The sequence below is a fragment of the Bactrocera tryoni genome, chromosome 1 (assembly GCF_016617805.1).
Source record: "Bactrocera tryoni isolate S06 chromosome 1, CSIRO_BtryS06_freeze2, whole genome shotgun sequence".
NCBI classification, from domain to species: domain Eukaryota; kingdom Metazoa; phylum Arthropoda; class Insecta; order Diptera; family Tephritidae; genus Bactrocera; species Bactrocera tryoni.
The window spans coordinates 38,669,005-38,694,374 of record NC_052499.1 but is presented as its reverse complement, the minus strand read 5'-3'; the positions used below and the strand labels follow the sequence as shown (position 1 = coordinate 38,694,374).

The window sequence follows — 25,370 nt, the reverse complement described above, 5'->3', positions numbered from 1 at the left end:
CTCCCAAGTGAATGGCGATCAGAGAACTTTGGTCACTTGCGTGAACTTCTACACATGACTCCATCCTCCGAGACACTACTACGAGAAAAAAATAGTAAGACTTTGTTCATAATTTCAAAATTCTTAATTTATTCCTCACAAACATGTCATCCTCTGCAAAATAATCCCTCTTGGCCCCAATACACGTTTTTTCCAAACATCGAAGCAGTTTCTAAAGTACATTCCCGAATTAGCCGTCTATGCACGTATTTATTTTTAATGTCTTCAATTGACACATTGGAGTTTACTAAATAACCAGAAATCACACTGAGCTAAATCAGAAGAATAGGGTATTGCGGCATGGTATTCATCCCCGATATTCATCCAAGACTCATCGCCTGTAATTATACGTTTCGCTTCTACATTTTCTTCAATGTTTGATAAATGTCGCAGTTTGATAAACAACATTTTTTGGTTCTTTTCCGGTGCGTTAATGTACAGAGAAGATGCTTTTCCAACTCGTGAGCACGCCACGTAGAGCTGGCCGTTTGAAAAACTTAGCATTACCAAATTTATGCCACACACTTCTAGCGACTATCCTTGTGTCTTGTTGATTGTCATCTCAAATGCAATTTTCCCAGGAAACTGAATAGGTTTGAACTGAAATGGCGAATCTTTTGAATTCAAAGGTACTCGTAGAATTAAGCACTCTGCCCCCTTGTATTCGATAGCTGCGTCACAATCAGTCTGGCTCCATTATACAGTTTCAGCGCATGAAGATTGCGAAACATAATAACGACAGATCCAACTTTGAGGCGCAAAGCTGCAATTGCCGAAGACATTTTACATCGTATTCGCTAAGAATTGGAAATGGGTAAATTCTGGTTGATACTTCCAGTGGTTTGTTATCAATTCCATCTTCCGTTTATCAATTTACGAAAGATGAACTCATCACAAATATTTATCCGAACATATGTAGGTCAAATTATCGTAACTATACTTCCTTGAGTGCAGGCGCAATTTCAGTTGAAATACCGATGTTGTTGACTTAGACTGGAAGATTCAAAGTCAAATTCCGTAAGACTTGCGCTCATACCAATCGATCAATCGTCGTGACAATGAAGACGACGCCGTGAATTATCCAGTGGAATTTCTAAATTCTTTGGAGAGGCGTGGTATGCCGCCGCATCATTTGCGTCTCAAAGTTGGATCTGTCGCTATTATGTTTCGCAATCTTCATACGCCGAAACTGTGTTATGGAACCCAACTGATTGTGACGCAGCTATCGAATACAAGGAGGCAGAGTGCTTCATTCTACGAGTACCTTTTAATTCAAAAGATTCGCCATTTCAGTTCAAACCTATTCAGTTTCCTGGGAAAATTGCATTTGAGATGACAATCAACAAGACACAAGAATAGTCGCTAGAAGTGTGTGGTATAAATTTGGAAATGCCATGTTTTTCACACGGCCAAATATACGTGGCGTGTTCACAAGTTGGAAAACCATCCTCTCTTTACATTTGCTCACCGAAACAAGCTGCGCTACATTAAAAAAAAATGTAGCAATATAAATTCACCTGTCTTTTCACATAATTTCACGCAGGACAACGCCTGTGGGGTCAGCTAATATTATTATACAAAAGCCACTATGGTATATGTTATATCTTCTCAATATTCTTTTCGATTTATGGCGATTAAACATGATTTTATATTGCAATTTAATTTATTATAAGAGCTAATTTTTAAGCTATTTTCTCTGCACAGTCCGCGTATTTCTATTGTCTCACTTCTCTCGCTTTTCGCGCGTACGAATGAGATAGAGCAAAATTGTATTTACCGTTAGGTTTATTTGTGTTTTAAGAAATAGCTTTCATATAAACAGTGGCAAATTTCAATTTTTTGTCTTTTTATTTTTGGCCTATGAAATCGACCAGTGCGCAATCGTGCTTTCGCTTTTCTTAGGTCTAAATGCTCTTTCAAAATGGTTTTGATTGATACCAGTAGGATCTCTGACTGTTAATCGTCCTTTATTTTATTTTATTGAGGTGGTGATCATCAGTTGATCTTGAGTTTCTCAGTTCTCGCCAAATGAGGTTTTTACGCTTTTGTCGATTTAAAAATATATTTTATTCTTACCATCAAAACACAATTTTGCACAAATAAGAATATCATTATGGAAAGAACGCTTTGACTCACAGTAATGAGCAGAGTGAATCCACATGGCGCTGCAAACACCTCGGGTGGCCTGAACGCTCCTAAATTCTTCCATTATTGCTTACCTTAGCGTAACTAAAAACGTTTCAAAATGCTAAAGCGAACACTGCGGTATGCTCATATGACACTTCGTCGACTGCTAGCCGAAAACAAGGCATATGATGCCATAGTGCAATAACGATACCTGTTTATATACTTTAGAAAGTTCCTTAACTCCCTTGAAACGAATCTTAATGTTAGTGGTGTGCACAGGGCGCTGTGTGAGGGTGTGAGAGAGCGAGTTCCTATTTCAATTATGGACATATGAGTTTTTGGTATTTCATTTTGAACGCCAAACTTTATTGTGTTATGAAGGAATCTACTCTTGGCCTTGACTTGAGCTTTGATTGCTTAACAAAATCCTAAATTTCGAATGAACACTGTTTGGTAAAAATTAGGATTTCACAAACCAATTTAAACATAAAATTGCTTATGCTACTTTCCTTAAATCTTGAACTGTGGTCATGCAGTAGGCTTTATAATTACATTTTGAAATTAAACAGCTCGGTTTTTTAATAAACGAATGATCGAATAGGATATCTCGAAAAATCGTCGGAATTAAAAAAAAAATTTTCCCAAGAATTAATAAATAAAAGTTCCAAAAAACTTAATAACTGCAAAGTCAAGAATGTCTTTTATCAATTAGCTCGTGTTATGCTCTTCTTTGGAATAACAACAAATTTTTTAGAGACAGAGGTATGTAGGTTGGGAAAGTGGATGTATATCGACACATCCAGGACTTTAGGAAGTTCATGTTGAAACCGAGACTAATATTTTCTCACTATAGTATGCCATTTCTGAACCACTCTGTGCTTCGGATGAAGTTCATAAATACAAATTTATTTATTTTATTTATTTGTGTGATCTCTGAGACAGAATTGCGGCGATCTCCGCATAGAAAACACTGCCGTGGTCTGGTAGTCGGAAGGCGATTCTTGAATCTTATTTTGTTGAATAGACCACCTTCCATTCGATTATCTAGCTGGGGCCCATCTACATGGTTATCCTCACATCAATCCTTCCATACTTTTCTGTGGTGGGAAAAATTTTAAGTTCAGTTTTTTAGGATTTCGAAATTCTGTGGTATTAAGTATGAACGGGAACTTACTAAGATTTTAGAATGCGCCTTATTACTAACGATTATTAGGGATGATTTAATCATTCTAAGAGCCTGGCTTCACTGCCAGTTGTTTACATAAGATGTATGCCCTCAGTAAATATAAAATAACAGTCCCTGATTTGGCGTTTTTCTAAGAGCTCTACTAATACAAGAGCTACTCATTGCATGCTTTCCATTCGTCTTACCGCATATTTGCCAATAAACACTATGTCGTAATCGGTCTTACAACTGGCCAATGAACTACACCTGGCATTAATCCCCTTTCTATGAAAGCTTCCTAGGGGACATAAACGTGAGAAATTTGCAAAGCCGAGACTTAAGTGCTTGATTATGGAAGTAAAAGTCGTCAAAGTTGCCACAGTTAACTACTTTTTCCCGATTGATCTATTTACTTAAAGAGAAAACTTAATTCGCTTTAATGAAATAAATTACTAAGTCGTTTAAAAAGGCCTCTCTCAAGTTGCCTACAGCTATAATTTAAAATAACGCAAAGTCTCTATTAAAGCAATTATATTTCGCGCCTTCCGGCAAACTTCTGCCGCCGATATTTGGTATCAAAAGCAAGTTTATGAGGGACAACAGCAAGTTACAAAACGCCAGTAATATTGCTTTGACAAATCACAAAGGCAAAACTGATGTCGCATGCCGCTGCCCTGCAAGGCGACACACCATAAACAGAGTCAACACACAGCAAAAGTGAGTTCATTGCCCACTACATTCGCCTAAGTTTCGTATTGTGTTACAGTTGTTGTTGTAAACATGCGCAGAGCTACAAAAATATGCTATACAAGTTTACGACGACAACATAGTAAATATTAATAAGGCTGGGCACTGAAGGAGATGTGTGAAAAATAAAATGAAATGTCAAAGCCACGCGCACATTCACACAGCCACAATACCCAAGGCCAGGCCGGAAGCATTAAACAGATATTTTTAAGTTTAGTGGCCATTAACTGCTGAATTGAGCTGCTCATGTCACACTGACAAACACACTCATATTGTGTACGAGCTCCAACAAGTAAGTTTCTCATTCATTCGCCTCGTAACAATACACACGCAGCTTTACATGTCAACTTACACAGTCAATAATAAAAATTTAGGTAGTGATGCGATGAGTAAAGCTCTGCGACTGCCGTCCTTTCACTGTCTTTCCTTTTGCTTCCACACGTCCCCACGCCACTTAGACTCGGCAACACCCGCCCAAAGATTTAATGGTCACTTGGACATTAACGCTGTCTGCGTTGCTGCTTCCGTTACGTTGGCGTTGCAACAATAACAGGGGAAGCGCCGGCGTTCCAACAAAGTGTGAATGTGTTAAGCAATGTATAAACAATGTCAGTGCTGCGGACGTCTTTGTCTACTACTTGACAATAACAATACCTACAACTTTATTGTCAACTCAATATTTTCTTCTCCATTTTTTATATTTCTCTTAGGCGACGATTGGATACTACAAGTAATTGCGAACAGTGTGAAACTAACAAAGTAACAGTGGTCAAATATAGACTGATGATGCTTTCTAACTCGCTTCACAGTTCGGCTGACTTTCCGTTTTGATGTAAACAACGAACAGTTTTAAAAATCGGTTCTATTCCAAGGCGTCAATCGTCTCGGACTTATCCTCTTAGACAAGCGACTTCACATGACCGCACAAAAAATAGTTCAGCAGTGTTAAATGGCACAATCTTAATGGCCCAGCCACAGGTCACAGATACAGTTCTCACCAGAAGTTTCTTTCAATAAATTCATTGTTTCGTTGGCTGTATGGCAGCAGCCCCGTATTACTGAAGCCAAAGATCCCCCACATCAACCTCCACAATTCAAGCACGAAAAAGTTATCAATCATGGCCCTACAGCATTCCTCATTGACTGAAACCTTATGGCGTTATTAAGGAGTAAGTCCATTCGTTATAAAATGGATAGTATAACTTGGTAAAAATCAAGTAACAGCAAAAAGACCAACTCCAATAAAAGTATTGGCACACATCTCACAACACACCCGATATTCCTTAACAGTTTTATTTCAACTAAGTCTTGTTTCCTTAGTCAGGACGACTATCTTTCGATTCGTAAAAATAGAATGAAAAATAAAATAAACCCATAGTTATCTCTTCCTTACGTTTGACCCATTGATATCATCTTACATTTTCCTTGTTCATTGTATATCTTGCAATGACGGTATTACTGCATATGCTTAAGGTGTTGGTTTCAAATATCACCAAGTTTATTCAAAGGTAAAAAGTAACAACTTCCCAAAAACGGTATTTATAATAAAAATATAACAGCTGTTTTCCGATCGCCTGAGATTTGAGCTGAGATCTCTTCTAACACAAATTAGAAAGATATTATTCTTACCACACCAACATCGTCATATTATATTTTAAGTCAAAGGTTTATAAAATCAATAAATAAATATATTTTGTTCAATAAAAAAATGTCAATGGTCACTTTGAACAGATGTTTCACAATTCAGTCACTCACATCAGAAAAAATTACACTCCCTTAATGAGGTATCCGGATACTTCCTTGTATCGAATTCAACTTGTATTTAGTTGTTGCTTTTGGTCACTTTTTTATAAGGGAACAGAGTCGAAAGAAACGATCAATGAAATGACGATTTGATAACGGGTAATAACGGGTGGGCCATAAAAAATTTTAAATTTAAAAAGTCAATAAAAAAAAACGGCTTGATATTTTTCAAAGGTAACATTTATTTAAAAGGTTGTTTTATGAAATTTATTTTTGGAAATCAATTTCGAACAAATGACCACCACGGCTGAGTTTACAGTAGCTTATCCGATCCACCCAATTTTGGAGTACTTTCTCGATGGTTTCAGGCCTTATGGCAACGACAGCAGCTTGAATCTCGTACTTTAGATCATGAATTGTTCCTGGACGGTTGGCGTAACATTTATCTTTAACAGCTCCCCACAGAAAATAGTCCAACGGAGTTAAACCGCAGCTTCTGGGAGGCCAATTCACATCACCTCTTTTGCTGATTATGCGATTTTCGAAGATAGGGTGTAAAAGATTGAGTGTAGTGTTTGCTGTATGGCACGTAGCGCCGTCCTGCTGGAACCAAATGTTGTCCAAGTCTTCCTCTTCTATTTGCTTGAAGAAAAATTCGGTTAACATTGCGCGATATCGCTCACCATTGATGGTTACGGCGGTTCCTTCTTCATTTTCGAAGAAAGATGGGCCGATGATTCCACCAGACCAAAATCCGCACCATACAGTGATTCGTGCTGGGTGCATTGGCTTCTCGACGATTGCGTGCGGGTTCTCTGTGCCCCAAATGCGACAATTCTGCTTGTTAACGTAACCATCGAGTTGGAAATGAGCCTCGTCAGAAAAGATGATTTTTCGGTAAAATTGACCATCCTCGGTGAAACGATCTTCTACTCAATCTGCGAACTGTTTTTCAGTTTTCTTCTTGTGAATAGCGGCCCATTTCGTAAATTTTAGGCTTTTAACTGAATATCTGTCACTTTCCGAAAGGTATTTGACGTTTCCTATGTCGAAATACAGATAATTCAAATTTAAAACGTTAGATGGCCCACCCGTTAGTACTAGAAGATCAGAAAATTTTTATAATTGTTGATATCCGTATATGTGGATTCGTAAAGTTTTCCAATATTTGTTATCGAAATCACAAGCGGGTATCACAAATCGACTTCAGACAAAATCTGCCAGCTTTTAATCCTGAGCAAACCTAGAACTTTTACTTTTAAATATTAGATAATGCCTCGTTTATTACCACAGTCGTCCCACTGTGCAAGTAGCCTGTTTTCACTTATTAGCACATTTCCTGTTGATATTGCAAATGTAGGTGTATTTGTGTGTGTGTTTTCTCGACATTACTACATACATTGCCGATTTGAAATTGTGTCTTTAGTTTGCTTTCTCATTTCTTTGGCTTGTTTGCGCATACAATTGAGCGCTTTAAGTCCGCATATAATTGCTGCCACACTTTTGTGTTTGGCTATCCGTATTTGATTGCATCTACTGCTTCCATTTCCATTTCAGTGTTTTTGTTGGTAATTTTATTTACGTTACATTTACGTATTATTTAGTGGCAGATATTTTCTTATTCTCTCGGCACTTTATTATTTAAATATAAGTAAAATTGCCGTTATTTACTCCCTTGTTTTGCTGACATATGATCCTTGCTAAGCGTGGTCTTCTCGGAGGCAAGCAATTATCTCTTTGCGGCTGCTTGCCCTTAAGCGCAATTTCCTAGCTATTTCAAGCGTTAAGCAGTAAATTAGAGCTGCCCAGAATTATTACATTAAATCTTATTAATTTCACTCAAAGACAGCAGCCGACGAGCTTACGAATACATCTTCTGAGCATCACATAATTTCTTGTTTATGAGTTTGAATACTCCCTAAACAAGATTACCTCAAATTCCAAAGTAAGACAAGTTTAAAAAGTATGATTTAATTTCCCAATACAACAAATTCTAAGAAATTCGTCGTCGAACTGGAAATCTGATGTGTATTATACATACATCGAGAAAATTTTAATCACGAGATACTAAAATACAATTGTTATTCTCTATCCAACAGCAGCAGCTCTTAGATGGATCGACCGTCGTGCATGCCAGTTCCCTCTTATTATATATTAACCCAACGTTGTTGCTTGTTTTATCAGATTCAAGAGCACGTATAGACGAAGAGTTATTACATGTAATTTTGATGAAATTTTCTCTATGGAATGTGTCCTTAGTCGTTTGCTATACTAACCTCATGTAAATCACTTCTGCAAGTACGAATTCCTTCATTTGGATTTGACCTCAATAAATGTATAATTTTTTAATTAAAATTATAATTTTGTAATAAACTCTGAAAATTTTTAATATGCAAATAATGTACACAAATTTAGTCTCAATCCCGAAATAGTATAAGATGGCTTTAATTTTAATTTAATTTAAAACCGATTTTAATAAAATTTGGTATGTGCAAGTGGTCGAAATCAGACTACAGACACGCCTATTTCACACAATTTTAAATTCCATTTGAAACCTTCAGTTTCCAGTATATAAATCAAAAATTAATTAATATATCAGAATGCAAGTGCAATTGAGGTGTGCCACCTTATGACTAAAAGTTGCGTAAATCGACACAAACCTGTTCAAGTCCCTAGGTAATGAATATGCGGACCCAATGCTTATAGTTGACTTTGTACCGAAAATATCGGCAATGTGTGAGATATGTGTATAATTTATATTATGTATGTGTGCTTTAAATAAGTAGAATCGGGCCAACACTTCCCTTAGTCAACATATACGTAATATTTATAAAGGTTTTCGAACTTCCGTATGACTTCATACCGCATGTATCCGTCCATATGTCAGATATCTGAATAAAAATGAGAGAACGTGTTTTTGTTATAATGATAATCATTTGTGCTAAGAATAAATAAGTCGGGGAATATTAGTATTAAACGCCATATAACTAACATGTCTTATGTACTTAAAAGTACTTCCATGCTTTAATCTTTTGTATGGACTTTTCAGTATTAATACCAAAGTTCCATTTGGTGAGCCATGGCTCTGGAGCGGTTAATTGTGTTTGCAGTCTAATGGAGGCGGCAGCAGAATTTTTACCTCTAAACACTGAGGGGTCAGCTGTGTACAAAAGAAAATGTAGAGCACGTACGCCTGTCAGAGAACTTCCAATTATGCAAGTAGTACTTTAGCAGTAGATAGTACGGCATGGACATTTTTTCCTTTAACTTGCACAATTTAATGGGCCTAGATGCCAGACCTTTCCAAATACTTGACGAACATCAGGTTTACCAGGCTTCGGAATCAAATTTTTTTTTACCATATTTCCATTGAGAAGGAAAATAACAGATCCTGAGCATACCATTTCAGAACTTGGCGATCGTGCTAATTACATTTCCTAACAGACAGACTAGTCTATGTGAAAACGAACGTTTAAAAATTTTTTGACGTCTGCAATGGTAGAACCGTCACTGAAGGATCATGTTAGGATTAAAGATGTTTTAAAGCTATGTTTTGGAGTTTGTATGTGCGGCCCGGATTCGGTTTATAATTGACAGGTGGCAGTCGCGTTTCAAAGATTATTTTTTGGATCTCCTGGTTTAGCTGCAATCAGGTCCTCCTTTGTAGCACGGTTCAGTATTGCTTTATAGTACGGATTTATGCTAAATTGCCATACGTGCATTGTCATTACTTCATTGGACGAGAGATACCTCTCCTGATCTGTTTGGATCTAACAACAATCGTGCTTAGCTTAATGCATAGTCAATATCTGTTTCAGGGCAAATGGTGATGTTGATAACAAAAATTTTCTACAAAACTTTATCAAATAAATCTAATAAATTTACAGTGCAATTGTTGCTTCGAAAATATCAGAGAGTCATCGCAAGCAAAAAATTTAAACATACCTCTATATGCTGCCATGAGCCAAGAAAAGCTTGCGTTGAGAGTCACCAGGTAAGCCATTTCAAAGCGACTACATGAGCTGTGAATGATTTAGAAATAAGGAACTTGGGTTTCTTATGAACTCAATACCAGTAGAGGTACAAGCAAGTCTTTCTGCTGCATAACAAAGCTCAGCTTAATGTTGCCAAACACGTTAAAACGTGCCTAGGAACGCTTAAATGGGAAGTAATATCCCACCCGCTATATTCACCAGATGTTCCATCGTCCGATTACACTCAAAAGACAACATCGAAAGATGGCTTGGTTCTTGGATATCGTCACATGATGGACAGTTTTACCGAACGGTTTTACCGTAATGGCTTTGCCAGAAAGATGTGAAAAAATTTTGACTAGCGATGGACAGTACTTCGAGTAATTCATTTTAAACGTTTTCTTTACAATAAAGTTAAATTTTCATTAAAAAACAGCGAGAACTTAGTAGCCCACAATATTAGCAAAATTCTTAAATCCTTCGCTATCAAACGCTACGCTTTGAGTGAAATCGTTTGAAAAACCAAGCAACCAAACGCATTTTTCTACAATCTCAATCATTTACTCTTACAATATTTGCACAGCTTTAAATGTTTATAGTTCTTCTTTTTCTCCGCCCTTTTTATCCTCGTTATCAAACAGTAACCATCGACGTTGCCATACCACAATTATCCTCCCTTCAGTTTGTGGCCTTAATGCATGTTGGCCTTTTTTATTGCCAATTAAATTGAGTCCGCAATTTCGTCTAGCTTTCGCAGGCTTTGCTGCTTTTGTCATTTCACTTTTTTGCAAAGTGTCGGCCACATTTCCTCCACATTACTTTCACTTTCTGAATTTTGTTTGCTTTTGTATATTTTTGTGAAAGTCGCCGCCATCGTTTTTGTTGCACACTTTGGGTAAATTCTTCTAGCTTGTTCTTTATTATAGTAGCATTTACTGCCGACCTTTAGTATTAATATTATTGTCTCATTCATTGTTGCTTTTGCTACTTACTGTTGCTTCACATTGCACTAAGCATCATGGTGGAGCCGAAAGTTAAGTGGAGAAATATATTCAAAGTTTCATGAAAAACAAAATTATTTATTACCGCCAAGGTAAACACGGATTTAGGTAAGCATTTTAAGTATCTAACGGTTAATGCGACAATAAATCGCTCGGTGTATAAAGAAAAAACAAATATTAATTTTGTTGGCTTAGGTTAATTGAATTTTTAGAAATGTATAACCTTTGAAACCTTCTCGGTTTACTTTTTTTTGGAACCAAATGAGATCCGTTAATTAAAATGCTTGGGCTTATCTTATCCAGATGACTGATGACTCTGACTTTTAATATTTCAATATTTTTAATTAAGTTTTCTGAGTTGCCTAAGGTAGATCTAAATTTATATGAAGCACCTTTAATTAAATTAAATTACATCCTTAAGATTTAGGACCTCTTATGAGGTAATATTTACTAAGCGTAATGGATTCTCATCACTCATTTTCCAAAATGAAAATCTTTTAGAAAATGTTTACCATCAACTGCTTCTTGTCATACATAAATACATAATTGTATTCGTAGTTGCCACCGCTTAAGCGAATTTCATCGAGTCCACAGCAACGCAGCAGCATCTAATTTAAAATAAGCTCTTAGTTTCAAGCTCTTAAGAGAAATTACCAGTTGAATGTAACTAAAGATATTATCAATAATATCCCAACTCTCTGGATCTCAATTTCTTGCAATATCGCAATCTCTGAATATTACTGTAAAAGGGAGTTTTGAGTTCACAGAATTTAACTCTTATAAAATAGGAAATTTTGTTTTGTCCTCTCTTATAACTGAGCATATTCCTTCGCTTCTTTTAGAAGAGGACTTGCGAATATCCCTAAGAGTCTCGTGTTGGAGGAAGATAAACAAGAACTATCTAAGCATTAGATCACGTTTAGTTAGGTAAAAACACACCAATTGGCAAACATAAACAAAGGTTCGTCAAACAAACCACAAGTGATAGGAACCTGGCAGAATATTAAAAGGGGAATCGAGTAAACAAGACAGTCAAAAATGAACGGCTTCACCGTCCAGAGTTTAAAAGACGAGCTAAACTAGCGTATAACAAAGGTCAGTGGTGGCAACTTTTTATTAGGCACTTCTGCAACTCTTTCATGAGTGAAGCTCCTCGAGTTTAAGTATAATCTCGCCGACCTTTTTGGACATTGGATGTCATAACTTTGTTCGAACTTATTTTGGTTGGACATTATTTCTATAATCTTCTTTGTTGCTATTAGACAACTAACGAGTTATACTAATCAAAGACGCCAACTTTTAAGCGAAATTTAAAATCCATTATCACGCTGTATTTTATTGCTTTCATTAAGCTCTTAAGTCATGCTACTTTCATTCATCTAATGGTTGATTCTATCCAGATAGATATAGAGTTATAAATTTGTATATAAATGATCAGAATGACGAAACGAATTGAAATATAATCTGTCCGTCTTCGGTGCAAGAAGCAACCTGATTCAAAATTAAGATATAGTGATGAAATATGGCCCATTAGGCTGAATTTATTTACATATATACTATATCTCATTTCAAGAAGATTTTGATATAATTTGGTCAAATTTGCAAGGTAATATGACGATTATGATAAAAAATATGACGAGAAATGGACTTAAAAAACGCGCTTGACAGCCAATGAAGGGTTTCGACAAAATTGCTGGGCAGCCAATATAAATTCAAAGTATTTTATCGGCATTGATCCTTGCATGTGAGGAGATTATAAAATGTGTGGCTATACACAAACTTAGCACTTCCTTTCTTGTTTTCGCTCGGTTAATGAAGTCAAGTTCAAATAATCCTGTTAAGGTTAAGAATCAAATTTTAGAGCAGAAACTCTTTTTGTTTAGAATCTCATATAATTTTTTCTTTTTTAATAAAATAAGGAGATCCGAAATATCTTATTACCCCTCAGTTCAGAAGCAGAGCTGATTTTCGCTTTTGTATTAAATTAATACTCCGCTTTGGCTTCAGTATCTTAACAATAACTATAATAAGACTAATGAATAGAGAATAAAAGATTAACAAAATCCCATCACTAAATTCCAATGAATATCATTTCGACCTATTGGCATGAGTAAATTTTCATTTTCGTTTTCTTTGTAAAGTGTAGGCAGGCCAATATTTGTGTTTAATTAAAGTTATAAAAATCCAATGCCATTGCATAAGTCCGCAAAGTATGCACTAATACAAGTATACATTATTCATTAACGGTTATTGTTTTCATTTCATTTCGCCATTGTTATCCATTCTCTATTTAAATTAAATGCATACGCCTTGTTTTTTTGTAGCCAATATTGCATTAACTAAAGTAAACAATTAAATCAATTACAATCGTTAATTTATAAATAAAACAAATGAGCAAAACCAACTTCGAGGCAAAGTGAAAGCGGAAAAAGTAGCGAAGTAACCACAGTTGCAGCAGCGTAAATCCATCAGTGCTGAGCCGATGAAAATGTGTTTGCTTTCAATACATCCATTCCTACACCCACACATACATGCATAACACACTATAGTATACTAATTGGCTATAACTCCGTGTAGAATGCACACACAGACTGAAGCAATTGAATGAAGCAACACCTCGCAATGCGCTTTTAAATAACCCTTTATGTATTATTATTGTAGCATTGCGGTTTTTACGCATTTGCCCGGTATTATTTGTGTTTTATGGTCGAATTTCCTTTTATGCACTTTTCAATCAACACACCACTTTTCATGCATTTTAAACTGCAATGTTGCTCATACGCCACGCGCTACAATATTTGCTTTAAAATTATTTTGCTATTTGCAAAAAACTCAATTGAATGAAGTACTTGGTGAAACGATTTTTTACCGTGTATTATGCGGTCAGCTAAGTATTTAAGGTTTTAACATTCCATTAATACAGCAATTCATTCCGGAATTAATCCTTCAAACAGTATTGATGGAATTGGCGTTGAGCTCGTTTGGAACTACTTTTATATCCACAAAAAATTCCAGTGAATTATGTAGTTATGTAAACCAGGGTTGCTTGCTACAATATTTCTAAATTAAAAAAAAAACACGATCTCTTAGCAATATCTCAGCACTGCCTACTTTCCGACTTCGAATGCTGAATCAGCTTTAGGCTGCAAACGAAGAAAGTATCCATTAAGCCGACTAGACTAAATCAATTTTAGATTGTTCATAAATGGGGGGAATGCTAACACCTAGTGTGGGTATCTGCCACTTCATCAATCTTATTAAAATCAAATTAGTTGGAGAAACTTCATTTCGAACTGTTTTCAAAGAAATTTTATATGGTTTCTTTCATAAAATGACGAAAGCAGTGAACAAAATGGGATCATTCTGTGAGTTGTAAAAAAATATATATGAAATATGTTTTATAGTTGACGTTTATTCAATACCTGACCCAATCTTCCGCGTTGTCTATTATAGCCTGACATCTTTGATGGCAAATTACAACTAAATGTTCCACAGCAAACGACCTCCAGGTATGTTGGAGTAGCCGAATGAGATATTTTGGTGACATGAAATGTTTCCTCATATTTTGATTTTCATTAAAACCCAAATATTCTCTATTAGATTGGCGTCTGGGCAATGTGATGGCCATCAAAAATAACAATATGGCCTCCTTATTGCCATTGAGTACAGACTCTGGATTGTTGTCTTCTTGCGGTATCCAACTGTGGCTAGTTTTACCTTAAAGCAATTCAGCTTACTTCAGTAACTCTTTTTACACAACAAAGCAGCGGGGGCCGATGGATTGCCGGCCGAGTTATTCAAACACGGTGGCGAAAAACTGATAAGGAGAATACATCAGCTTCTTTTTAAAATATGGTCGGACGAAAGTATGCGAAACGTTTGGAATTTAAGTGTGCTCTGCCCAATCCACAAAAAGGGAGACCCCACAATCTGCGGCAACTACTGTGGGATAAGCCTACTCAACATCGCGTATAAGGTTCTATCAAGCGTATTGTGTGAAAGATTAAAGCTCACCGTCAACAAACTGATTGGACCTTATCAATGTGGCTTTAGACCTGGCAAATCGACAATCGACCAGATATTCACCATGCGCCAAGTCTTGGAAAAGACCCGTGAAAGGAGAATCGACATACACCACCTCTTCGTCGATTTTAAAGCTGCTCGAAAAGGAGCTGCCTTTATGCCGCGATGTGTGAATTTGGTATCCCCGCAAAACTAATACGGCTGTGTAAACTGACGTTGGGAATCGGGTTAGCCTTCTCCTCGCGTTGTACGTTCGCTGCCATTTAGCAGGCTGGATAAGTATTCTCTCCATAATTTAAGTATACTCTGGGCATCGGTGACTAGATCACCTTTGGGGTTCTACAAGAGGTATGTTCCCGGTCTTGAAACTCCGGTCTTTGAAACCTTCTGTTGGCCGCCGCATTTTTCGTAGAATTTTTGAGCATTACCCCGGCCGGTTTATCAAGCTCTTTATACTTAAGCATTTCGGCCTCTTTCTTTTTCTGTCTGCAAATGCGTCTCGCTTCCCTCTTCAACTCTCGGTATCTATCCTATCCCGCAAGTATTGTGGTCGATCGTAACGTTGCGAGGTAGACAGTCTGTTTTCTCTCCGCTGCGACACGGCACTCCTCGTTGTACCAGCTGTTCTTTTGCATTTTCCGAAAACCAATGGTTTCGGTTGCAGCTGTACGTAAGGAGTTTGAAACGAGTGCTCTCGGAGAGAAGGAATACAACCCGAGTAGAAAAAAATTGGACTATCTGTTGTGATTTCAGCTTCTTGACATCGAAACTTCCTTGTGTTTGTTGACGTTCGTTTTTGCTGAACAGAGGCGTGTGAGAATCTTGGCTGCAACAAGGTAGTGGTCCGAGTCGATGTTAGGACCTCGAAGCGCACGCACATCTAAAACAGTAGAGACGTCTTCTTCCAGCTATCACAACATGATCGATATGGTTGGTGGTTTTTCGATCAGGAGACAGCCAGGTGGCTTGATGAATTTTCTTATGCTGAAGTCTAGTAGTCGGCGAAATCGATCAACCCCGATCCATTTGGGGATGTTTCGTCGTGGAGGCTGAATTTACTGACTGCAGTGCCGAGGCTTGTTGTTCTTTTGAACCACTATATACCTATTATAAATGTTTCTGAACTTCCGGGTGACTTTAAAGTACATATATTGGCCAACATTTGAGTAATCTCAATAAAAATTAAAGAGTGTGTGTCTTTATGTCTAAAATAGCAGATATAACCCCATACAACTAATATCAAGGTTTTCGAACATCCGGCGGACTTTATTCCATATGATTGTACACTAGTGTCTTAGTGAAACCCAGGGAACATTGTTATGTTACATTTACTAAGTATGTGTATGCATGATAATAGTTAATAGATAAACTCGGTTGATACTATCCCAACTTTCATATACTACAGATAATGGTTTTCGTTTTTCGAACAAGTCTTGTGCCGAATATGTCGGTAAGTGTATGAATTATATAATATAAAATACATTTATAAAATACATCGGTTGCACACAAACTTTGCTCTTTCTTACTTGTTCTTGCATCTTTTTTGCTTTAACAAACACTATGTACCTAAAGGTACTTTCCTGACTGTAATCTTTGCAAGTTCTGACAGTATGAAATGTTCAGTTATACCTATATACCTGAACTTAGCGTGGTGAGTCAAATTTTAATCGCAAGTTCTCCACTTCGTCAGATCGCTTCGAACAATATTTCATTGCCGGGCAATAACTGTTGCATTTTAAAGTTATTAGCACCAAAACCGATATATTTTACAACTTAAATAACTCGTTCATGAAGCCTCGCTTGATTAATTTAGTACAATAAGACTATAATTAGGAAACCAATTTGTGTCTTTCGCACAGCCGGCTACTAAATTAACGATTGGCTCGATTAACGATCAGCTGTGGCTTGTGTTCTCCACTTCGTATTTGTTCTAGACTAAAATTCTTCAGCTGATTGCTATTTTGTCAATGTACAGAACCTAATTTACAGCCTGAACCACACCCCGCAGAGTTAAACACAGCCAATTTACAGCCAAATTTTAACTCAATTTGAATTCGATTAAGAATTAATGCAGTAAAATAAGATTACTATTTTGTGTGTAAAATCGATCTTAATTAATTAATTTAATCGAGCAAAGATCGGTTAATTGATTAATGAACTCCTTATCGAAAATGCTATGGGTGCGGATTATTAAAAATAGCTTATTTTTTGCCGGAAACCAAATCTCAATCAACCAAATAAAGTCTGCCGCATGAACTAAGTCTGAAGATTCTGAAAAAAACGTTGGAAGAATTGCAATATATCCGAGGTTGATTACTTTGAAGAGAACAAAATAGATATTCATAAATAAATGAGGCTTTTCATAAGAAATACAAAATTCGCGATGCGTTTTACATAAGCCACGGAAGACATAGGTATCCGTTCTAAACAATTACTGTGGCCGTGAAGGACCTAAGAATTATGAACCGTCTGGACTTATGCACTTTCTTGCATGCTTCGTCCGAATGGTCATATCAAATTGCGTATGCAGTACCTAACCTAGAGTAGCACCCTTTCTAATCCCAAAGGGCTAAACACACACGCCTCACTTCCATTGTGTAACCACTGAACTTGCGGTTAGTAAATTGATTAAATTTGTGGCAGCAAACCACAGAACAGCTGACCAGCCATCAACAAACCCACCGACACATCAACTGCATGCCACACTTACGTACATATGAACATGTGTTTATGTGTGCGTGTTAGGATAGAGAATTGTTTAAAGCTCTAAGCAATTACAGTGAATTTACGTTGGCTGGCTTTCCAGCTGCCTGTGCTCATGCCAAGCCTCATACCACGAGACTTGCTTAATGTGCAAATTCGCCAACGAACCCGTTACACCGCAGACTATGAAATTATACATTTCGCCAAATTGCTGAGCGATCACTTAAGGAGAGAGGGTGCGGCTACCAATTCTAACACTATCTTCTGCCGCATTGTGTGACTGGAAAAGAGTTTTGAAAGAATTGATTTATGAATGGTAGTTTAGGGTTACTAAAATCTTTTGCGTTATCTTTTAAATTCCAACCAAAGAAGTATTTAACAAAGAACAATTTTTCGAATAACACATTTTATTAAAGCAGCGTTGTCACAATGGCCAATGCTCCAGCTCCAAAAAGTTTACGACAACTTTCAACTTTATACTATTAAATCATTATGTAAATTGTCAAAAACCTGTTGTAGACTAAATGCAACCCTGTACATAAGCACTTACTCATTTTCATTTGAAATTTAGTTTAGTGATTGCAATTAGTGACAGCAAGCACTTCTCTAACCTACCGCAGTGACGTCAGCTGTTTCAATGTGTTTATGGTAGCATTCTGACAGCAGCTAGAGCTTTGAATATTAGCACGTCTTGTCTGCGGTTTGCTAATGATTAATGATTTGCATTAGGAACCTAAAACTCTCGCTCCCACTAATATTTCTCCTTCGTGTCTGTACGAGGTGTTGGCAAATGGCTTTTTCTTGCCGTCACTCACACATTCACACAGTTGAGCTGTCAGTTCTTGTCATATTTTGACAGAAACTTGGCAGCTATGATGGCAAATTGACTTGTGAGCAAATTGCAAGCGAACGCAAAGAGTCGCCGTAGCCAGAAAATGCAAAGTGCGAAAAGCTAAAGGATTATGAAAATGATGTAAAACAAGCTTCTTGCCATTAACTTGGCTTTGCTCAGCTGATGGCAAATATTCGCGTCTACGCGTGATGCTAATAACATCTGGCAGCCTTTTAGAAGAAGAATGACTAGCAAGCATAAAATAAAGCGTGTGGGTATTTCAAGAACGAAGAAGTCGTTGTTCGAATTATAATGTGTAATCTTTCATATAGTCTGCTTAACAATATATGTGGGGCTAACAGAACAGCTATTAGCTGAATTTTTTTGAGATTTCCACGATTCCTCATATTTCGGAACTGCCGATATCGGACCACTATAGCATATAGCTGCCATACAAACCGAACGATCGGAATCAAGGGCTTGTATGAAAACTTTTGTATTTGACGTGGTATCTTCACGAAAAATTGTTCAGATCGGATTAGTATAGCGTATAGCTTCCATACAAACTGAGCACATAGTTACTAAAAGAAATGCACTTGTGAAGGGTATATTAGCTTCGGTGCAGCCGAAGTTAACGTTTTTACTTGTTTTGTGTTCTGTCATTTCATTCAGAAAAGAGCAGCTAAGAGTAAAGTTCTTAAGACAACTATGCTAAATAGAATCGAGAGTTGCCATTATTCAACTTACCATACATATGTACATATTTGTATTAATATTACAAAAACAGTTTTTGGCAATTTCCACTAATATATGGTCAATGTTTTATTTTGTTTCAGCTGACTTCATACTTCAATGACACGTCGTGGATAAATCCATCCGAAGCCGATACGATAGTGGGTGAGGATCCTGATGCGGTGTCTCTTGTGTCAATTTTAGTTGTTGGTAAAGTAAATGTCGTTGAATGTCTATCAAGTGCACACCAAAACTTCACTCACTATTTTAAGCATCTCCATACACCTAACTACATATGTAATTCTCGCACAAACACTCAGTTTAAGCAACACATATGTATTAATTGAACTTTAGTTTTCTAGTAATTATTGTTTTCTGAACTAAAATATACGTTGCAATTATTCGCAACTTGGCCAAAGTGGACTCATATTAACGTCCAGTTTTATTTCGTCTTTTCAATGCTGAGGTTCTTCTCATTAATAAGACAGCTATTTAGTCTACAGTATTCTTCGCTTTGCTACAAGGCGTAAATCGAAGCGGGATTGTCCGCTAGACTTTATACTTTACATATTCCCACAGATAAATGTCTAACGGTGTGATATCACATGATCCAATTGACTGGCCCAAAACGCGAAATTATCTGCTCACCGAAATATTCTCTCAATAAATCCATTGATTGATGCGATGTGTGGAAAGTGGTGTCGTCTTATTGAAATCAAATGTCGCCGAGATCACGAGATTCAATTTCAGGCATCAAAAAATCTGTTATCATGACGAGATAATGGTCGCCTTAACGGTTACGTTCTCATCGGCATCACTTTTGAAGAAATATGGATCGATGATTCCACCGGCCCACAAACCACACCAAACCTTTGTTTTTTCTGGATGAAATGTCAGCTCGTCCTCCAAAATGCGGCAATTTTGCTTGTTTACATTCCAATTGAGAGAGAAATGAGCCTCATCGCTTAACAAAATTTCGCTCGAAAACTTCGCATCTTCTTGGACTTTTCAAGCGCCCACAGAGCGAAGCGATTTTGTTTACTTTCAATTTAAGATCTCGACATAAAATGCGCCAAGTCATTTCACACGTCAGCCCGAGTTGCTGCGAACGGCGCCGAATCGATTATCCACGGTCTTCGTGTACATTCTCTTTAACGGCTGCTATAATTTATTCAATGCGGTCTATTCGGTCGAATATTATCCAATAATAAGAATTGGGTCTCAAGATGGGTGATGGTGTTGCGAATAGTACGCTGTCCATGAGTATGTTGACCATGAGTTGAGTGAAGCATGGGTACTTTACAGAACGTGAACGTGAAAATAACATGACAGCTTGACATACCTCACGCGTGATCTGTCAAAAATATTCTATTCAAAAAAGTACCTCCACTTGTATCACCCTTTACTAGTCAAGCAATCATTGCATTAGGAATCGGAAAGTTTTACCTAGAAGTTTTTCTAATATCAAGAACCAAAGCAAAATCGAAAGTTTCGAATCGAAACCAGAATCTGCAACGTACATACAAGGTCTGTGGCAAAAGAAACAGAACTTTTTAAATACAAATGCCACCTATTGGTGGGTATATGAAATAAAAAGTTTGATCTCTTGTTGACATTTTGTAAAAATTTTAAGACAATTGGATAACTACAATCGATTTTATCGATCAAAAAGTGACAGCAGCTTTTGGTCAACGGTCGTAAAATGCATTTTGAACAACGAGCAAATATTCATTTTTGTTTCAAACTTGGGAAAACGTTTACTGAAACATTTCAAATGATGAAAAAAGTTTATGGTGATCAGTGCCTATCCCGTAGTAATCTGCATGAGTGGTTTAAGCGATTCCAAAAAGGTCGTGAGGACCTCTGTGACGATCAGAAGTCGGCCGTCTTCAGAAGTTAAAAATAAAGACAATGCTGATTTGTTTTTACGATTCCGAGGGTATTGTACACCGAGAGTTCGTCACACCTGGCCAAACGATTAATGCTGTGTTTTACTTTGGTATGAAGCATCTTTTGTGACGCATTCGTTGTGCTCGATCACAATACCGTAAGGCAGGGTCCGGGCGCCTGTTGCACGATCATGCGCCGTGTCGACGCTTGTCACTGATTTTTTGACGAAAAACTCCATATTAACCATTAATCACTCACCCTACTCACCTGATCTGGCACCCTGTGATTTTTACCTATTTGGAAAACTTCATTTGCCCATGAAAGGACACTGGTTTCAGGACATTTCAGCTATCCAAAAGGCGACGACCGATATTCTCAAGAGAATTCCGAAAAATGATCTTAAACACTCATTTGAAATGCTAAATGACCGGGCTAAACGCTGTATCGAAGCACAAGGAAACTACTTTGAATAAAAAAATGTAACTTTTGAAAAATATTAATTTTTTGTTGTTTTTTTTAGCAGTCCTGACAGACCTTGTAAAACTGGGAATAAAGGCAAGAGCTCGCTGTATTTTAGAGTAAAAAACGTGAATTGCCATTAAGTTATATAAATGTTCAGTAAGATATTATTATTTGCCGCTCACAAAAAAGTTTTGGGTTATTCGAGAATTTTGAGAAACACTTTTATGTTTTGTTCACATATGCATATTTTCAAAAACACAAACAAATTGCTAAGAACAGTTTCCGAATGCTAGCATGTCGCATGTTCTGACACCTGCATCCGTCGTCTGTTGCACCGATTGACATTTGAAATTCACTGTCATTTCTATTTTGGCTAGCAAGCTGCTCACTTCAACCTTAGCTCGCAAATTTAATTTCTCTTCTCTGTTTCTCTATAGCTTAGTTGTGCTTACTTTACCTTCCTCAACAAAATGCATTACGACACTACTTTTTTGATTATATTTTGATGTTCGTCTTTTTCTTTATGCACTTGTTTATTTTACCGTTTTTTAACTTCTTCTTTATTTGACTTTCGCATAACTCACACATCATTTCACATATTTGATCGTTCGTATGCATAAGTATTTGTGCTGTGCTAGTATGCGTTTTGCCGCGCCATTCAATAAGTTTTCACGCTGATTTTCCTTTTGCCCGACTTCACCTCACTTCATCGACATCCGGGGAACGCACATGACACCCCACAGGCATCTTCCTGTCAGTGCTGATTTTTCTATCGGTCGCCGGCAACATACTCGTCTGCCTCGCCATTTATACGGAACGCAGTTTGCGACGCATCGGCAATTTATTTCTGGCGTCATTAGCGATAGCGGATTTATTCGTTGCATCCCTAGTGATGACATTCGCCGGTGTCAATGATCTGCTGGGTGAGTATTCGGAATTATTATTGAAATCCATCTTAACAATACAATTGTTTGTGTACTCGTAAGCGATAACATTATATAAGCGGGCACACATACACACCGTGAGTGCTCGTTCTACTTTGTATGTATGTATGTTCGTGGAAAGCAATAGTCCGGCGTGATTGACTTTTGATCTGATGCCTGATGCGGATTTGTATTGCAATCAGAGAGATCAATTTTACTTCCTTAATTTAACGGTTAAAAATTACCTTAATGAATAATCAAGTACAGACAATGAAAATATTATTTTGAGCATATTCAACATAATACTATAAAAACGTTTATTCTTGTTTAGTTATACTTATAATAAGGACAGAACTGCTAGATATTCAAACTGCCCCAGCCCAATTTTGTGACGAAAGAACTTCAAAAAGTCAATTCACTTGTATGTAAATTATGTGGATGATCTTCATCTACCACTTTTCTCGGTGGACTTATATAGACAATAGAAAAATCTGTGCAAACCAGAACCAAAACCAAATAATGTTAATTGAAGTCAAGTAATGTTGAATTAGTGGCTTTAATAGATATTCTCAAGGAAACACAAAAGAAGTCAATAAATATACTTTTATCAGGAAGCACACTTAATATTATCTGGGTACCTGGTATATAGGAGTAGAAGGAAATAAAAAGTCAGAAGATTCTCGGGGCAGCTGGAGATACAATACCCTACGCTGCCCAAGTGTATTTAGCTACTTCAAGGGTTGTGTGAAGTAGTGGACCCTAGAGGAACACCTCAGGTCTTGGAACACAAGCAACACAGGGCATACCACAAAGTTACTTTGGGTTAGTGTTGATAATGGACAGACCAAGAAGCTCCTACTCTTAGGCAAAAGGGAGCTTAGCAGTATTGTAAAGATCATCACAAGACATCTAGCCTTAAGACCTCTCCTTGAGAAAATGGGAAAAATGGATTCGGCTGAATGCGTGGAATGCGCGCAGGATGATGAAACGCTGGAAGATTATCAATGCGAATGCCTAGCCTTCAGCCGGAAGAGGAGGGTCATATACCACGACTACCAATACCCTATTTTAAGGGGGTATTCTGGTCTAGAAGCATGAATTTCAGGTGTTTTAAAGTGTTGTAAAAAAAGGCACTTAATATTTTTACTATCTATTTTTCTATTAGTTATTTGTTAATTTGAGAAGTATACAGAAAAAAATTAAAAACTAAAAAAAGTAAAAAATTTCAAAAATTATGAGCTGACGAAGTGGGGGGTCTCTAAAAATTTCCTCGTGACCATACCCATGATTTCAACCCTCCTAGTTATCTGAAAAAAAAAAGATTATTAATCTAGAATATTGTCGCAATGACCGGAACTACGGAAAAGTGGGAAAAAAATTTTTTCACAAAACGGCGACTGCCTGAAAAAAAAAGTTTTTTTGGATCACTGTTTCTGACTATTTCGAATTTTTTAAAAATAATAAAAATAAAAATTTGGTGATGGGGCTAGTTCCAACCATAGACAAGCCTATAAAGAAGACTCTATAAAAATTTCAAGTAAATCGGTCCAGTAGAACCTGAGAAATCGTAAGTATCGTTCCGAAAAAGTCAGTTTTGAGAAAAACGCGTTTAAAGTTTAGGAGACAATTCTAGTGAACAGGGACGCCACGTCACAAAATCGGCTGTATCTCCGAAAATAAGTCGAATTTTGAAAAATCCTTTCAAGGTCATATTTTTGAAAGTCTAAACTTTCAAGATATGCAAAAAAAATCGATTTTTTCAAAACCCTAGACAAGAATACCTCCTTAAGAGACATTGGGCAGCTGGTACTTTTAAGTCAGTTATGGTTTGAGTGAAATTATTTCGATGAACTTATAATAAGTTGTCAAAAAAGTCTTGCGGTATTTTCGCTAGTTGGCGCTGAAAGCGCGTAGTTCTAGTTTTATTCGTCGCATCGGGTCATGCTATACCTTTTTGGAAAGCTCTTTTGACGCGCTAACACGTGTTTGATTGATTTTTGTTTCTTTTAAGTCGTTCGTGAGTTATAGCGTCGCAAACATGGAGCAAAATAAAGAGAAAATACGGCATATTTTACAGTACTACTACGATAAAGGCAAAAATGCATCTCAAGCCGCCAATAAAATTTGTGCAGTTTATGGACCCGATACAGTTTCCATTTCCACCGCACAAAGATGGTTTCACCGTTTTCGTTCTGGTGTAGAGGTGGTTGAAGATGCACCACGCTCCGGAAGGCTTGTCGTCGAAAATTGCGATAAAATCGCTGAATTGGTCGAAAGAGACCGGAATAGTAGCAGCCGTAGCATCGGTCAAGAGCTACGCATGAGTCATCAAAAATTCATTTCAATTTCAATAAAAAAAAAAATTCAATAAAAATACCGCAAGACTTTTTTAACAACCCATTATAGAGTACATTATACAAATACATTTGTCAACCGATTGTCACCTTTTTTAGTATCGCAATATCATTTTCTATAGGTCATGTTCTCACCTATTTGTATTACAACATTTATATATGGGATATTTTTTAAATTTATCATTTTATTTATCTTCTACAGGAAGGCTAGGATCGAATTCATATTTCTGCGATACTTGTCCGCACTAAGTTAAGCTAAATAATCTCTGCCAATATTTTTGAGAAATCTGATTTTTTGCCCAATATATACCACATACATAATATTATTAATACACGTCTTTGGCGACTTGTTAGCCAAAATCCAACTGACATGCTTAGTTTAGAAGTTAATAGCTTATATGCGTAATTAGGTAACGGTGATCAACAAGCGACAGGTGACGATGCTGTCACTACATAATGTATTACTAAGATAGCTTAATTAATGTGTGTAAGAGAGAAAGCAGAACGTAGGATAACTTAACCTTTAGTAGTTCTAATATAAATGAAATTAGTATTAACCTGTGAATGCATGAAATAAATAAATTTAAAGATATATTTAATCTGGCAGTGGCCATATATATGTTTATGGTATAAAACCGCATAGAGAGGTAAATAA

General features: G+C 36.9%; 1 protein-coding gene across 2 annotated transcripts in view; it reads left to right on the top strand.

Annotated features, from left to right (window-relative positions):
* LOC120781556 (dopamine receptor 1) overlaps positions 1 to 25,370 on the top strand; it is a 132,838-nt gene that overhangs the window by 42,635 nt on the left and 64,833 nt on the right. The window contains exons 2-3 of one of the 2 annotated variants that reach the window (XM_040113798.1): positions 19,191 to 19,251; positions 22,182 to 22,361. In XM_040113798.1, coding sequence (XP_039969732.1) covers positions 19,191 to 19,251; positions 22,182 to 22,361 — 241 coding nt within the window. Of the gene's footprint in view, positions 1 to 19,190; positions 19,297 to 22,181; positions 22,362 to 25,370 lie in introns of both variants that reach the window. The other variant, XM_040113788.1, reaches the window with a different exon arrangement.